The 16989-nt window shown below is 45.7% G+C and overlaps 1 protein-coding gene across 1 annotated transcript; it reads left to right on the top strand.

The window, feature by feature from the left end:
• The first annotated feature begins 1953 nt into the window (after nt 1-1953).
• On the top strand, nt 1954-2790 carry LOC124992630 (keratin-associated protein 10-12-like). Its single transcript, XM_047563687.1, has 2 exons — nt 1954-2474; nt 2535-2790. The coding sequence occupies exons 1-2, from the start codon at nt 1954-1956 to the stop codon at nt 2788-2790; spliced, it is 777 nt and encodes a 258-aa protein (XP_047419643.1).
• The last annotated feature ends 14199 nt before the right edge of the window (nt 2791-16989 follow it).

The raw sequence follows: 16989 nt of genomic DNA, 5'->3' as shown, positions 1-16989 counted from the left end.
ATTTTAGTCTTTGATGATGTTACCTGGCTCCAGATGGGCTGAACTTTTGCTTCTGGCAGACACTCAGGCAACAGACAGAACCCCTGAGTTCAGGCTGATTGACCGGGTGGGGCCAGCTTACTTCTGCCTTTCTGCGAGGGAGCAGACTTCACGTACATCCATCTGGTGTTTGCCATGAAAGCTTAAGTGCTTTGCCAGGGTCCCTCCACCTTGTCAGCTTGTGAGCCCAGCTTGCTTTTGTGTCATCTCATTTTTGGCTTTCAACCCCCAAGACTACTAAAAGCTCTGTTCACTTTCTCAACCTCTTGTCTGTGACCTGTGAACTGGCAAATGCCTCAAGAAGAAAATCCAAGTAAGCAGTGGTCTCTGCTGCATGTCCCCCTATGATGGGTGGTGGGGATTGGTCCCTCAGGCTTGGCTCTCTGGTGTGTCTTGTTGCCTCCAATGGAGATTGCATTTGCTAAAACAGGTTTCCTCATTCTTCTCAGATGGATGGCTAGTGTGATAAAAGACAACACCCCACATGAAGAAGCAGAACTTGACAGAGCATTTTATATACATCTAAGGAAAAGTGGGCATAATGCACTCATTTTCAGAACTCAAAGCTGTTCGGTATTTTTTCTGAAAAAGAGTCAATTTTTTCAACCGATTTTTATTGAGGACCTACCATGTTTTAGGCCTTGGAGACTAAATGGTGAGCAAGACAAGCAAGCTCCCTGCTCACGTGAAGTTTCCATGTGTGGAGGAAGGAGGGCGGGAACAGAGAGGAGCAGACAATGAGCCAGCGTAGCTAAGAGACTGGGGAGAAATGCCGAGAAGAGGAAGGCCAGCTTCCATTGCTAAATCATGTCGCAACACTCTGGTCTTAGAGGTGGAACAAAATCCACACCCGAGCCCACGGTGGGCCTGTGCAAAGTCCTCCTCAGCTCTGGGCCCTGTCCTGTCTCCAGCCTCCCTGCACACAACGTGGTGGGCCTGGGGCAGCCCAGGCGAGGGCAAGGCCTCCTCTCTCCCGTGAAGGAGGCGGGTGCAGAGATGCTGCAGGGCCCAGCAGCCAGACCTCAGGCTGCTCTGAACTGCGCTTCTGCTCCTGCGTCTTCAGTGAGAGTTAGCTTTAGGGATTCGTCATGAAGGGACTGGGAGGGCTCTCTCCTGGGGACGTTGCACTGGAGAAGGCTGAAGAGACACCCTGCCCACATCCCCTTGTCACCTGGGCAGCTGGGACCGGGTGTGCTAGGTGGTCACCTTCTGACTGACCTCACGGTGCCTGTGGGGAAGGCGAACCCCAGATACCAGCATGGTTTCAGAACAGTGTGTCTTTGTGCTGTGCAGCTTCAGGCCATGGAGAAAGCTCTGCTGAGCATCCTCAACACAGTCTTATTATACAAAGCCATAAAGACGTGAAGCCAAGAGGGATGGGTATTCCCACAGGATGGAGGCTGAGAACGTTTCTGGAGTGGTCGGGCCTGTCACACAGGAAACTCCCAGACCCCACATGCAGCACCTGGCGATCAGACCTGCCAAACAATAATGGCCCATTGAGAGGGGCCTGTGGCAGAGGGGGCGTGAAACTGGACCCACTGGAGGCTGGTAGGAAAACCAAGGCGCCCAGGACAGCCAGCAGCAGGGCGAATGGAGGGGCAGCTCAGTGGGGGTGAGGCCACACTGGTCAGTGGCTGAGGCCCCGTCCACACAGGGCGCCCAGCCCTCGCTGCTCCCGGAACCCACTCCTGCTCCAGGGGACCCGACGCTGGCAGGACATTAACGAGCTGGGCAGCATCCCAGGCAAACAAACATCCTAATGACGGCCAGGAGCCAGCCAGCAACAGGAAGAAGGGGCTGGAGACAGCAGGGACAGCGGGTATAAAGTCCCCGCAGGCCAGCTGCCCGCTCACACCCACTCACACCCACTCACACTCACACCCACCCGCACCTCCTCCCGCCACCACCGCCATGGCCGCCTCCACCATGTCCGTCTGCTCCAGCAACCTGAGCTACGGCAGCCGGGTCTGCCAGCCCGGTTCCTGCGATTCTTGCCCCGACCCATCCTGGCAGGTGGACGACTGCCCAGAGAGCTGCTGCGAGCCCCCCTGCTGCGCCCCCAGCTGCTGCCAGCCCAGCTGCTGCGCCCCGGCCCCCTGCCTCACCCTCATCTGCTCCCCACTCAGCTGTGCCTCCAGCCCCTGCTGCCAGCAGTCTGGCTGCCAGCCTGACTGCTGCAGCTGCTCCCCCTGCCAGCCATCCTGCTGCGTGCCCCTCTGCTGCCAGCCAGTGTGCTGCAAGCCCGTGTGCTGTGTGCCCGTCTGCTCTGGGCCTTCCTCCTCCTGCTGCCAGCAGTCTAGCTGTGAGCCCTCTTGCTGCTCATCCTCCCCCTGCCAGCCGTCCTGCTGCGTGTCCCTCTGCTGCAAGCCCGTGTGCTGTGTGCCCGTCTGCTCTAGAGCCTCCTCCTCCTGCTGCCAGCAGTCTAGCTGCCAGTCCGATGGCTGCAGCTGCTCCCCCTGCCAGCAGTCTAGCTGTGAGCCCTCTTGCTGCAGCTGCTCCCCCTGCCAGCCGTCTTGCTGCGTGCCCGTCTGCTGCAAGCCCGTGTGCTGCTACAGGCCCTGCCCCTGCGTGTCCCTGCTCTGCCGCCCCGTGTGCAGGCCCGCCTGCTGCGTGCCCAGCTCCTGCTCTGCCTCCTGCTGCCAGCCCAGCTGCTGCCGCGCGGCCTCCTGCGTGTCCCTGCTCTGCCGCCCCGCCTGCTCCCACCCGGCCTGCTGCCGTGTCTCCTTGGGACAGAAGTCCTGCTGCTGACCGGTTGTGTCCCCAGACCAGTGGGCTCAGGTCCCTCCTTCCCCTGTCCCCTGGATGCCCCGACTCCCAGCCTGCTGGAGCTCATAGAGGACCAGCTCCTGCCCGACCCCCAGGCCCAGCCCAGGTTGGGGCCTGAGCGCTCTCCTCTGCTCCCCTGCCCGGCCCCTGGATAGCTGGCGCTACACCACTTCCCTCTCTAGGCCACGTCCCTCCCCATCTGGGCTGGATCCTCCTGATCCTGCTGCTGCCCCAGGACTGTGGTCCTCTGAGCATCAATAAAGCCTGTGCTGCCCACACTCTATCTGCACTGATGGACACGCTGGGTGGGAGGGCCAGAGTGGGCCTGGTTCCCAGGAGGTGTGGCCACCCCCTTTTGACCTGGCTGGGCTCCCTGGAGGACCAGCACAGGGCCAGGCTTGATTTCTGCAGACTCAGAACTCGCTGGAGAAGCAGCGACGTGGGGGGCGTTGTCAGAACATCTAAAGGCGAATCAGCCACCTGCTGCCATCTGGGCGGAGGGGTCACCTGTGAAAACAGTGGGCACCCCGAGAAACCTGGAGGAAAAGCGGGGGCAGGGGCGCTGCAGGGATGAAGGGCTTTGAAGACCCCATGTTCCTGGGCATGTAGGAGGCCCCAGGCGTCGCACAGAGGGGCGCGTGCTCAGGAAGACCTGGGCAGCTCTGGGCACCCACCTGTGGCTGACCTTCAAGTTCCGAGCAAGCAGGAGGTGAAGGCGTGAGCAGAAAGTGAAGGCGTGAGCAGGAAGTGAAGGTGTGAGGAGGAAGTGAAGGTGTGAGCAGGAAGTGAAGGCGTGAACAGGAAGTGAGGACATGAGCAGGAGGTGAAGGCGTGAGCAGGAAGTGTAGGTGTGAGCAGGAAGTGAAGGTGTGAGCAGGAAGTGAAGGTGTGAGGAGGAAGTGAAGGTGTGAGCAGGAAGTGAAGGCGTGAACAGGAAGTGAAGGCGTGAGCAGGAAGTGAAGGTGTGAGGAGGAAGTGAAGGTGTGAGCAGGAAGTGAAGGCGTGAACAGGAAGTGAGGACATGAGCAGGAGGTGAAGGCGTGAGCAGGAAGTGTAGGTGTGAGCAGTTCTGAAGGTGTGGACAGGAAGTGAGGACATGAGCAGGAAGTGAAGGCGTGAACAGGAAGTGAGGACATGAGCAGAAGCAATGGTGTGAGCAGGAGGTGAAGGAGAGGGCGGAGCACAGCGCCCAGGCTGGTCCAGGCGGCACCCAGCACACACACACACAGCCAGCCACACATTTTTCTGGGGAAACACATTTGACTCCAGGTGTGCGAGGAACGCAGGTCACTCTCTGAACACTAACTCAATGGAGTGGTGACCACAGGTAAGGAAGAATGCAGTTATTACAGCACTACTTTAGAAAATGATCGTAACCAAGTACAAGTCACAAAAATCAGCAACGACAAACTGCACAGAAGGAGAAGCTGGTATCCCGAAATTCCCCATTTTAATATTCGTGGTACAGTGTTCAACAAAGTAATTAAGCATGTCAGGAAGCAGAACATATTACCTTTCACAGTAAAGTAAAAGCGAGTAAGAGAAAATGTTCCTGAGGAAGCTCAGAAATTGTTCTCACTAGATAAAGTTTTTAAAGTAATTCTCTTAATACAAATTAAAACTACACTGAGATTCCATATCACTCTAGTCAGAATGGCAATTATCAAGAATACAGGCAATAATAAATGTTGGAGAGGATGTGGGGAAAAGGTACACTCATATAATGCTGTGGGCCTTCAAATTGATGCACTATGGAAAATAGTGTAGAGATTCCTCAGAAAACTTGGAATGGAACCACCATTTGACCCAGTTATGCCACTCCTTGGCATATTAGCATACTATAGTAACACAGCCACATTGATATTACAGCAGCTCAATTCACAATAGCTAAGCTATGGAACCAACACAGGCATCCTTCAACAGATGAATGGATAAAGAAAATGTGGTACATATACACAATGGAATATTACTCAGTCATAAAGAATAAAATTATGTCATTTGCCAGTAAATGGATGGAACTGGAGATTATCATGCTAAGTGAAAAACATCAATCCCAAAAAACCAAAGGCCAAATGTCCTGTCTGATATGTGGATGCTGACTCACAATAGATGGGGAGGGCGAGTGGACATTTGCTGTATTAGATAGGTGGGAGTTGGGGGGAAGGGAGTAGGGATGGAAATGGGAAAAACAGTAGAATGAATTCAATATAACTTTCTTATGTTCATCTATGAATACACAACCAGGGTAACTCCACATCATGTACAACCACAAGAATGGGAAGTTAAGTATCATCATGTATGTACAATATGTCAAAATACATTCTACTCATGTATAACTAAAAAGAAGAAAAAAAATTTTTAAAGGGTAAAAATGTTTTCAAATACTCCTCTAAGAAAATTAAGTCTCTTAAACATACTCAGGAAACTTAAATCTAACTATGGACACAGAACTAAAAGAATTTAGGAGAATAATGTTTCACCCAATAGAGAATATCAATAAGAGAGAGGGAGAGAGGAAGAGAGAGAGAAAGAGATTGATTTTTAAAAGGAATCAAGTAGAATTTCTGAAATTGAAGAGAAAAATAACAAATGAAAAAATGAAACATTTACTCAAGGGTTTCAACAGAGAGGAATCAGGGAACTGAAGTCAGATTTATTAAGATATTCTCATCTAAAAGACAGATTTTTAAAAAGAATAAATCTTAAGAGACTGTGGAACACCATCGAGCATACCAACATACACGTAACGGGAGTCCCAGAAGGAGAGGAGCGCTGGGAAAGAGTAAAGACCTTTGGAGAAATGATGACCAAAAGTCCCATTTTAATGAAACACCTGAATCTACACTTTCAAAAAACTCTGCGAACTCCATGTGGAATAAACCCAGAGACCCACCTGGAGACACGTGAACAGCAAACTACAAAGAGTCAGAAACAAAGACTCTTTAATGCATGCGGCACTGCTGGTTCCTTGTTCTGGGGCTGCCGCCTCGGGCTGTGCAGCTGCTGGTTCCTCCAGCTCTCCAGCTGCAGACGGCCACTGGGGACACCCAGCTTCTGGCCGTGTGAGCCAATCTAATAAATCCCCTTCTCTATATAGTCACACTTCCTGTCGACTCCGGTCCTCCAGAGAACCCTGACTGACACACCTGCCTTACAAGAAACGCTAATTCAGGCTGAAACGAAAGGAAACTAGTCAGAAACTTGGCGCTATTCAAAGGAACAAAGAACAACAGCAAAGATGCCGGTTTGGGTCATTTGTGTATTTATAGGAATTTGTTCACTATATCTTGTTCATCCTACTTGGTGGAGAACAAACACAATGTTCTCTCATAATCTTTATTTATTTTTAATGTATATTTTTAGATGTTGATGTGCCTTTATTCTATTCATGAGTTATATGTGGTGCTGAGAATCAAACCCAGGGCCTCACACATCCTAGGCAAGCGCCCTACCCCTGAGCCACAACCCAACCCCATTTAACAACTGTGGAGTGATTTTGAAAAGCACCAGAAACCACTCTGGACAGGAACTCACACAAGAGATTTTTTTTTTAATTTATTTTTATTGTAAACAAATGGAATACACGTTGTTTCTGTTTGTACGTGGAGTAACAGCATACCACTTGTGTAATCATACATTTACAAAGGGTAAAGATGTTTGATTCATTCTGTTATTTTTTCCTTCCCCCCACCCCACCCACCTCTCTTTTCCCTCTATACAGTCCCTCCTTCCTCCATTCTTGCCCCCACTCCCACCCCCCATTATGTGTCATCATCCGCTTATCAGTGAGATCATCCGTCCTTTGGTTTTTTGAGATTGGCTTATCTCACTTAGCATGATATTCTCCAATTTCATCCATTTACCTGCAAATGCCATAATCTTATTATTATTTATAGCTGAGTAATATTCCATTGTATATATATGCCACAGTTTCTTTCTCCATTCATCAATTGAAGGACATCTAGGTTGGTTCCACAATCTGGCTATTGTGAATTAAGCAGCTATGAACATTGATGTGGCTGTATCTCTGTAGTATGCTGATTTTAAGTCCTTTGCGTATAGGCCGAGGAGTGGGATAGCTGGGTCAAATGGTGGGTCCATTCCAAGTTTTCTAAGGAATCTCCACACTGCTTTCCAGAGTGGCTGCACTAATTTGCAGCCCCACCAGCAATGTATGATGTACCTTTTTCCCCACATCCTCTCCAACACCTATTGTTGCTTGTATTCTTGATAATCACCATTCTAATTGGGGTGAGATGGAATCTTAGTGTAGTTTTGATTTGCATTTCTCTTATTACTAAAGATGGTGAACATTTTTTCATATGTTTGTTGATTGCTTGTAGATCTTCTTCTGTGAAGCATCTGTTCATATCCTTAGCCCATTTGTTGATTGGGTTATTTGTATTCTTGGTGTAGAGTTTTTTGAGTTCTTTATATATTCTGGAAATTAGTGCTCTATCTGAAGTATGAGTGGCAAAGATATTCTCCCACTCTGTAGGCTCTCTCTTCGCATTGCTGATAGTTTCCTTTGCTGAGAGAAAGCTATTTAGTTTGAATCTATCCCAGTTATTGATTCTTGCTTTTATTTCTTGTGCTATGGGAGTCCTGTTAAGGAAGTCTGATCCTAAGCCAACAAGTTGAAGATTTGGACCTACTTTTTCTTCTATAAGATGCAGGGTCTCTGGTCTGATTTCAAGGCCCTTGATCCATTGTGAGTTGATTTTTGTGCGGGGTGAGAGATAGGGGTTTAGTTTCATTCTGTTGCATATGGATTTCCAGTTTTCCCAGCACCATTTGTTGAGGAGGCTGTCTTTTCTCCATTGCATATTTTTGGCACCTTTGTCTAGTATGAGAAAATTGTATTTATTTGGGTTTGTGTCCATGTCCTCTATTCTGTACCATTGATCTACCTGTGTATTTTGGTGCCAATACCATACTGTTTTTCTTACTATTGCTTTGCAGTATAGTTGAAGTTCTGGTATTGTGATACCCCCTGTTTCATTCTTCCGGCTAAGAATTTCTTTAGCTATTCTGGGTTTCTTATTCTTCCAGATGAATTTCATGATTGCTTGCTCTATTTCTGTAAGGTACATCATTGGGATTTTAATTGGAATTGCATTGAATCTGTATAGCACTTTTGGTAGTATGGCCATTTGGACAATATTAATTCTGCCTATCCAAGAACATGGAAGATCTTTCCATCTTCTAAGGTCTTCCTCAATTTCTTTCTTCAATGTTTTGTAGTTTTCATTGTAGAGATCTTTTACCTCTTTGGTTAGATTGATTCCCAAGTATTTTATTTTTTTTGAGGCTATTGCAAATGAAGTTGTTTTCCTCATTTCCCTTTCAGATGTTTCGTCGCTTGCATATAAAAATGCTTTAGATTTATGTGTGTTGATTTTATAGCCTGCTACTTTGCTGAATTCATTGATGAGATCTAGAAGTTTTCTGGAGGAGGTTTTTGGATCCTCTAAATAGAGAATCATGTCATCAGCAAATAGCGACAGCTTGAATTCCTCTTTTCCTATTCGTATCCCTTTAATTTCTTTAGTCTGTCTAATTGCTCTGGATAATATTTCAAGGACAATGTTGAATAAAAGTGGTGAAAGAGGGCATCCCTGTCTTGTTGCCATTTTTAAAGGGAATGGTTTCAGTTTTTCTGCATTAAGAATGATGTTGGCCATGGGCTTAGCATAAATAGCCTTTACAATGTTCAGATATGTTCCTACTATCCCTATTTTTTTCTAGTGTTTTGAGCATGAAGGGGTGTTATATTTTGTGGAACACTTTTTCTGCATCAGTTGAAATAACCATATGATTCTTATCCTTAAGCCTATTGACATGATGGATTACATTTATTGATTTATGGATGTTAAACCATCCTTGCATTCCAGGGATGAACCCCACTTGATCGTGGTGCACAATTTTCTTAATATGTTTTTGGATACGGTTTGCCAGTATTTTGTTAAGGATCTTTGCATCTATATTCATCAAGGATATTGGTCTAAAATTTTCCTTCCTTGATGTGTCTTTTCTTGGTTTGGGTATGAGGGTGATATTAGCTTCATAGAATGAGTTTGGTAGGGTACCCTCCTTTTCCATTTCCTGGAATACTTTGAGAAGTATTGGAATGAGTTCTTCTTTGAAGGTCTTGTAGAACTCGATGAGAATCCATCTGGTCCTGGGCTTTTCTTGGATGGTAAGTTTTTAATGGCTTCTTCTATTTCATTGCTTGATATTGATCTGTTTAAATTGTATATGTTCTCCCGGTTCAGTTTGGGAGGAGCATATGTCTCTAGAAATTTGTCAATGTCTTCAGTAGTTTCTATTTTGTTGGAATACAGATTTTCAAGGTAGCTTCTCATTATGTTCTGTATCTCAGTGGTGTCTGTCGTGATATTTCCTTTTTCATCATGAATTTTAGTAATTTGAGTCTTCTCTCTCCTTCTCTTTGTTAGTGTGGCTAAGGGTCTGTCTATTTTGTTTACTTTCTCAAAGAACCAACTTTTTGTTTTGTCAATTTTTTGAATTGTTTCTTTTGTTTCAATTTCATTGATTTCAGCTCTGATTTTAATTACTTTCTGTCTTCTACTTTTGCTGTTATTCTGTTCTTCTTTTTTTAGGGCTTTGACCTGTAATGTTAGGTCATTTAGTTGTTGACTTTTCATTCTTTTCTGGAATGCACTCCATGCAATGAATTTTCCTCTTAGTACCGCTTTCATAGTGTCATAGAGATTTTGATATGTTGTATCATCATTCTCATTGACCTCTAAGAATTTTTTTATCTCCTCCCTGATGTTTTCTGTTATCCATGTTTCATTCAATAGCATATTATTTAGTCTCCAGGTATTGGAGTAATTTCTCTTTTTTATTTTGTCATTGATTTCTACTCTCAGTCCATTATGATCTGATAGAACACAAGGCAGTATCTCTATTTTTTTGAATTTCCTAAGGACTGCTTTGTGGCATAACATATGGTCTATTTTTGAGAAGGTTCCATGTGCTGCTGAGAAGAAAGTGAATCCACTCCTTGATGGATGGAATATTCTATATATGTCTATTAAGTCTAGGTTATTGATTGTGTTATTGAGTTCTATGGTTGCTTTGGTTGGATTTTGTTTGGAAGCTCTATCTAGTGGTGACAGCAGTGTGTTAAAGTCACCCAGAATTATTGTATTGTGGTCTATTTGATTCCCGAAATTGAGAAGGATTTATTTGATGTACAGGGATGCACCATTGTTTGGGGCATAAATATTTACTATCATTATGTCTTCCTGATTTATGGTTCCCTTAAGCAGTATGAAATGTCCTTCTTTATCCCTTCTGACTAACTTTGGCTTGAAGTCCACTTTATCTGATATAAGGATGGAAACCCCTGCTTTTTTTACTGAGTCCCTGTGCATGGTAGGATTTTTCCCATCCTTTCACCTTTAGTCTGTGGATGTCTTTTTCTATGAGATGAGTCTCTTGCAGGCAGCGTATTGTTGGGTCTTTCTTTTTAATCCATTCTGGTCAGTCTGTGTCTTTTGATTGATGAGTTTAGGCCATTAAGGTTCAGAGTTATTATTGAGATGTAATTTGTATTCCCAGTCATTTGGCTTATTTTTGGTTTTCAAGTTGGCTTGGTTTCTCCTTTGAGTGGTTTTTCTCTAAGGTAGTTCCTCCCTTTGCTGACCTGCATTGTTGTTTTTCATCTCCTCCTCATGGAATATTTTGTTGAGAACATTCTGTAGCGCAGGCTTTCTATTTGTAAATTCTTTTAACTTTTGTTTATCATGGAAGGATTTTATTTCATCTTCAAATCTGAAGGTTAGTTTTGCTAGGTATAGGATTCTTGGTTGGCAACCATGTTCTTTCAGAGTTTGAAATATGTTGTACCAGGCCCTTCTAGCTTTTAGAGTCTGGGTTGAGAAATCAGCTACTATCTGTATTGGTTTCCCCCTATATGTAAACTAATGCTTTTCTCTCATGGCCTTCAAAATCCTATCTTTATTTTGAATGTTAGGCATTTTCATTATGATGTGCCTTGGTGTAGATCTGTTGTGATTTTGTGCATTTGGTGTTCTGTAAGACTCTCGTATTTGATTTTCCATTTCATTCTTCAGGTTTGGGAAATTTTCTGATATTATTTCATTGAATAGGTTGTTCATTCCTTTGGTTTGTATCTCTGTGCCTTCCTCAATCTCAATAATTCTTAAATTTGGCCTTTTCTTGATGTCCCATAGTTCTTGGAGATTCCATTCATGATTTCTTACCATCTTCTCTGCTTAGGCAACTTTATTTTCAAGATTAAATATTTTGTCTTTATTGTCTGAGGTTCTGTCTTCCAAGTGGTCTAGTCTGTTGGTGATGCTTTCCATTGAGTATTTTTATTTGGTTTATTGTTTCCTTTGTTTCAAGGATTTCCTTTTGGTTTTTTTTTGAGAATCTGTATCTCTTTGTTGAAATGATTTTTTGCTTCCTGCAGGTGCCCTTTCAGCTTATTGGTATGATCATTCATTGCCTGCATTTGCTCTCTTATCTCATCCTTTGCTTCACGAATCATCTTAATCATGTATAATCTGAAGTCCTTTTCTGACATTTCTTCTAACATACTGTCATTGGATTCTATTAATATAGAATCTAGATTTGTTTGGATCATTTTCTTTCCTTGTTTTTTCATGTTGTTCATGTATCTTTCCCTCTAACAGTGCAGATCTGGGGTATTGCAGATTTCCCCCTATAGGCTTATAGTGGCCCTATAGGTTTCCAAAACCCTTTCTTTAAGGGGAGATCAATATTAGCAGTGCCCAATTCAGACACTATGCAATCCTAGACCAAATAGCACCTATGAGGACAATAACAAAATTGTGATAATAAACAGAATGAGTTCAAATATTATCTTCAGTAAAACAAACAGATTTGCAATAAGTTATGCAGTTTCAAATGGAGGACAAAGAGGATGCAGAGGGATGTAGAATGGGGCTGTTAATGGGATGAGAAAAGAATATATAGAAGTTCTAGATAATAGAAAGGGTGAGAGTGAAATCAAAAGAAATTGGATGTTAGCATGCAAAAAAGGGAGAAAAAGACTCTGAGGGAACAGGTAAACAAAAGGAAAAGAGAGCTAGAAAAGTAAAGAAATACAAACTTAAATTTTTTCAATAAGGAGAAAAAAAGAAAATCTACAGTATAACAGTCATATAGTAATGAAACCTCCCAGTCTTCAGTATCCTGATGCAGGAGAGGTACCTGACAATGAGCTTCAAGCCTCCATCAGGCATCTCAGGATGGGATTTGCCCCACCTAAAGATCGGAGTTATGGCTCCCAGGATTATCCAAGATGGTCGCTCTGGCTTCCAAATGTGTTGGCAAATGGGGAGCTGCAGCTCAGGGTGTGGCCATGGTCAGCAGGAGGTCCTGGAGGTGGGATGCGGTTGGTCAGGCAGAGGTCCTGGAGGTCTGGTGTGTTTGGTGTGGTTGTGGGATCCTGGAGGCTGGTTGCAATCGGTTGGTCTGGGGCCCCGGTGATAGGGCGCAGTCCTGGTGGCAGGGAGCAGTCAGTCGATGTGAGGGCCCCAGAGGCAGAGAGTGATCGGTCAGGCTGATGGATCCTGGAGACGGGGCTCAGTCAGTCTGGCCAGGGGTCCTACGGGGCCTGGCTGTTGTCTCAAAATGGTGGCAGCCACATGTAATCAAACCTGCAGGTACTGTGACAGTGAACTTCCAGGCAACAGCAGGCAGCTGGTGCTCCACTGGCAGTCGGCGATCAGTTTGTTGACTGTTGTAGGTGATTGGGAGATGAACCTCGTGTGTTGGATGATAGATAGGTGTAAGGCAGGCGATGGACAGGCAAGAGGCAGGCAAATGGCCAATGTTAGGCACCAAGAAACAGATATCCTCTGCTTGAAACTGGAGTTACAAGGAACGCAGCCTCCCTCTAGTCCGCCATCTTGGATCTTTCAAGAGATTTTATTAAGTGGACAGACAGAGTGTCTGCCCACAGGGTGAGAGAGAGAGAGAGAGAGAGAGAGAAGCAAAGAGAAAGGATGGTAGTGGAACCATTCTTAAGAAGTGGAATTTCTCGTGCGGACTGAGGGCTGGTGAGGAGTTCGCGGGCTGACAATCTGGACCAATGACTGCCGAGAATGTTCGCAGACTGACAATCTGGGTTGTAAAGTGTTGGGGGGGCAGAGTACTGGCGGCAGCTGATGCCAACAGATATCTCCATTTTCATTTATAAATTTAATAATTTGAATCTTGCTGTTTTTCAGTTCAGCTATAAGCTTGTCAATTCTATTGCTCTTTTCAAAGAACCGGCTCGAGGTTCACTGGTTCTCCCTGTTGGTTTTCTGCCCTCTATTCTATTTTTCTGGGCTCCAGTCATTACTGTGATAATCTCTAATGGAGTGATCTTTAAAGGGATGCTCTGCTGTCTTTGGAGTTAGTTTGCTATTTTTTATGGTTTCTTGCAGTGTGAAGTTAAATTGCTGATTCGGGACCTATTTTTAATTTATTTTTACAATATGTAAATGTTTTATTTTTATATTTTATTGTTCTTTTCAGTTGTACATGACCGTAGAACGTATCTTGGCATATCACACAGACATGCGTGAGACTTGCCCTCTCGGGGCGTGCGTTTATTTTTAACGTGGGCTTTCATAGCACTTTCCCCACAGCCCTGCTCACTGGCTCCAGGAGGCTTGGGCTTCCTGTTTTCTTCTCGTTCCTCTCCGTGCACTTTCTGCTTCCCTCCGTTCTCCTGTGACCCCTTCGTTGCGTGTGCGCTGCCTGATTTATCCATATCCGTGAGTCCCAGTTTTCTTTCTAATTTCACACCATTGTGGTCCCAGAAGATATTCTGCATGATCTCAATCTTTTTAAATTATTGAGACTAGTTTGTGGCCAGCATAGGGCGGACCTGGAGAATCATCCCCTGCACATTAGAGACAAATCTGTGCTCTGCTGTTGTGGCCGAGGCGTCTCCGCGTCTGCCGGGCCTGGCTGTTCTATAGTGCTCAAGATCCTGCTTTCCTACTGGACTTGAATCTAGCTCTGTTTGATTTCTTCAATGAGGTAGAGTGGTCTGTTGAAGTCTCCAACTATTGTTGTAGAACTGGAGTTGCCTGATTCCATCCTCAGCCTGCCTTTTTTGCGGCATGTCTGTTGGGGTCTGCTGTTGGTGTGGACGTGTTCGTAGTGGGTGGCTCGGCGTGTTCTCACGTGCTGTGGTCTTCCTGTTGGTCTGTCTGCACCAGCTTCTGCACACCGCCCGCTCCCTGCCAGCCCCCACCCCTGGCCATGCACCCATGTGGCCTGTGGGCAGCAGAAACAATTCTCCGGTGCTCTCAGTAGAGGCAAGTACTTCAGGCCCCCTCCGCCAAGGTCTGGACAATCACAGAGCTGATGGAGCATGCCGAGACGTCTTAGATGGGCGTCGTTTTCTCTTCCGACCGTCTGGAAGAACGTGCTGGCGAAGCTCTGTCTGTGGTGTTCCTCGTAGGAAGTGTGCTGATGCTCGGTGCAGGTCCTTAGTGGATATGGGGTGCTCTGGCTCTGCTTCTGTGCTGACTCTGTTTCGACAGCTGTGCCCAGTGGGCCACAGAGTCCGCTGTGGACTCCCGCCCCCCACAAGCTCCCTCCTGCCCCTGCAGTCAGGTCACGCCCCACAGCAGCACCACCACTGATCTGTGTTTGCTCGCTCTTTCGTCACCTTTTCCAAAACGTCGAGTTCATGGGCCGCACAGTGGTAAGGTTCACTACCCCGGTCTGGGTGTGGGGTCCCCCAAAGCCCCTGTGATCATGCAGCGATGTGCCGTGAGGGGCCTGGATGGTGAGGGCTGTGACCTGAGCGGTCCATGCTACTTTGAATGGACTGACCAGGTGGTGACCGTAGGCAGGAGTGGCAGCAGGAGGTGACCACTGCCCTGGGAGTGTGTGCCTTCTCTGCAGCCTCCCTCCTACTCCCTTGCTGCCATGAGGGGCGTGGCCTCCCTCTGCTCTGCCCTCTGTCACTCCATCCACTGCCTCACTCGGGCCGGAGCCGTGAGCTGGCTGCCTACAGATGGAGACCCCTGAAAACATGAGCCTGGATCAACTTTCCCTCCTCTAAGGTGTCCTGTCAACTATTTTGGTCACAGTGGCAAAAAACCTAACCAAAACAGTTGCCATATAACAAGTGACTTGAAAAGACCTCCGTGAAAGAGGAGGTAGAGCGAGCCCCTGAACACATGAACGCGGCTTGCCACGAGGAGCGGTCGCCAGAATGCAGGACCCACCCCGGTGGCCACCTCTGCACACTGCATCGCCCAACGTGAAGTGCGTCTGTGTGAAGAACTGTCGAGGGGCTGGGCTTTGCTGGCACAGATGAGCTAACCCCTGCATCTCACCTGGTTTTCTGTTCACGCCAAGTAGTCGACTCCCCTTATCCCTTGTTTTAGCACTTTTGGACTGAGGGCATTGAGATTTTCTTCCCTCACTTTATTAGTTCCCTGGGCCACAGTCACATGCCACAGGAGAGTGATTAAGACAGCAGAAAGTTATTCTCACGTAGTCCAGACGCTGAACCCTGCAGGTACAGTGAGCGCAGGACCTGGTTTCTCTGGGTTCTGAGGGAGCGTCCTCCTTCCCTCTTGTGGCTTCTTGTAGCTGCCAGCAAACTCTGCCATCCTTGGCTCTGCCCACACGAGACATCCTACAATGCACCTGGATTTCCTTCCACTTCCTCTTACGAAGACACTAGTCATCGTATTTATGGCCTGCTCTAATCCAGTGTAACTACAACTTTATTCGTTACATCTGCAAGATCCTACTTCCAAATAAGGTCACATTGTGAGGTTCTTGGTGGACCTGGATTTTGGGAAGTCACTATTCAACCCATCCACTTACTGCTTAGTTATATATTCTTCTATTATCCTTGTGCAGTTTAACACAAATCTGTGATTTGCTGTCTAAACTTATAAACCAGTTCCCAGACTGTGCTTAGAACCTTTTTTAACTCTATGTAGCCCTCTCCTGAAAGTTATGATCCTGTTGCCACATGTTTAATTTCTGTGAATATTTACAAACTTATGACATCTCATACACAGTTGGCATTCATTTACATTTACCTGCATGTGCCTTTCATCTACAGCACCAGCTCTATCGATTTCCTTGCTTCTATCATCATCATTTTCTTCCTACCTTAAAACTTCTTTTAGTATTTTCTCTAGCACGGATCCTGCTATTGGCACAATCTCTCAGTGTCCTCCCCTGAGAGACCCTCATCTGTGAGGACCTGTGCACAGGTGTAGAACTCGCTAGAGACAGCATTCCATTGTCACTGGACCCCAACATGCTCACTGAGAAGTCATCTGTCAGACTCATCGTTATTTCTTTTAAGGTAGTTTGTCTCTTTTTTCCCTCTGATTTTTAAAAATTTGCTGTCTTTGCATTTCAGCTCCAGTGTGGCCAGGGTGGTTTTATGTACATTGCCTTGCTTAAGATTCTCAAATTTTTTTTATATCTATGGGTTAATAGCTTTCAATTTAAAGTTCTTAAAATAATTTACTACCTCTATTCACTTATCTCTCCTTCTAGGATTCAAATCTTTTTTTCTGCCATGTCCCTTATGTTTATTTCTCAATCTTAAGCTTTTTCTGTGACTCAGTCTTGATTTCTTCACCTCCCTTCTTTCTCTAATCTTCTATTTGACTTTGTCTAATATGCTATTAAACTATTAAATTCTTAATTCAGTTTTTATTTTCTTCATTCCTAGAATTTATGTCTGATTCATTTTATAGAATTCTACCACTAAAATTCTCCCAATTTTCTGGAATTTCCCCCAATTTTCTGGAAAAAAAAATTCATCACAGTTACTTAAGCCCACAGTGGATGATTCTGACCTCTAGAGCACCTATAGACCTGTTTATGTTGTTTGTTTTCCTCTTGGTCCTTTGGTCAATCAATCTTGTTGTCTAAAAATAAGACTTTATTAATGCAGAAACATGAAGACATTTTAGTCTTTGATGATGTTACCTGGCTCCAGATGGGCTGAACTTTTGCTTCTGGCAGACACTCAGGCAACAGACAGAACCCCTGAGTTCAGGCTGATTGACCGGGTGGGGCCAGCTTACTTCTGCCTTTCTGTGAGGGAGCAGACTTCACGTACATCCATCTGGTGTTTGCCATGAAAGCTTAAGTGCTTTGCCAGGGTCCCTCCAC

Source organism: Sciurus carolinensis, chromosome 9 (genome assembly GCF_902686445.1).
Source record: "Sciurus carolinensis chromosome 9, mSciCar1.2, whole genome shotgun sequence".
In the NCBI taxonomy this organism is placed as follows: Eukaryota; Metazoa; Chordata; class Mammalia; order Rodentia; family Sciuridae; genus Sciurus; species Sciurus carolinensis.
The sequence above is the reverse complement of the archived record's forward strand: the minus strand, read 5'-3'. Positions and strand labels throughout refer to the sequence as shown.

Bases quoted from the DNA above. Each gene is read 5' to 3' on its own strand.
- LOC124992630 (XM_047563687.1), top strand. From the start codon at position 1,954: ATGGCCGCCTCCACCATGTCCGTCTGCTCCAGCAACCTGAGCTACGGC. The intron at 2,475-2,534 runs GTCCGATGGCTG...CTCTTGCTGCAG, and splicing joins TGCCAGCAGTCTAGCTGCCA to CTGCTCCCCCTGCCAGCCGT.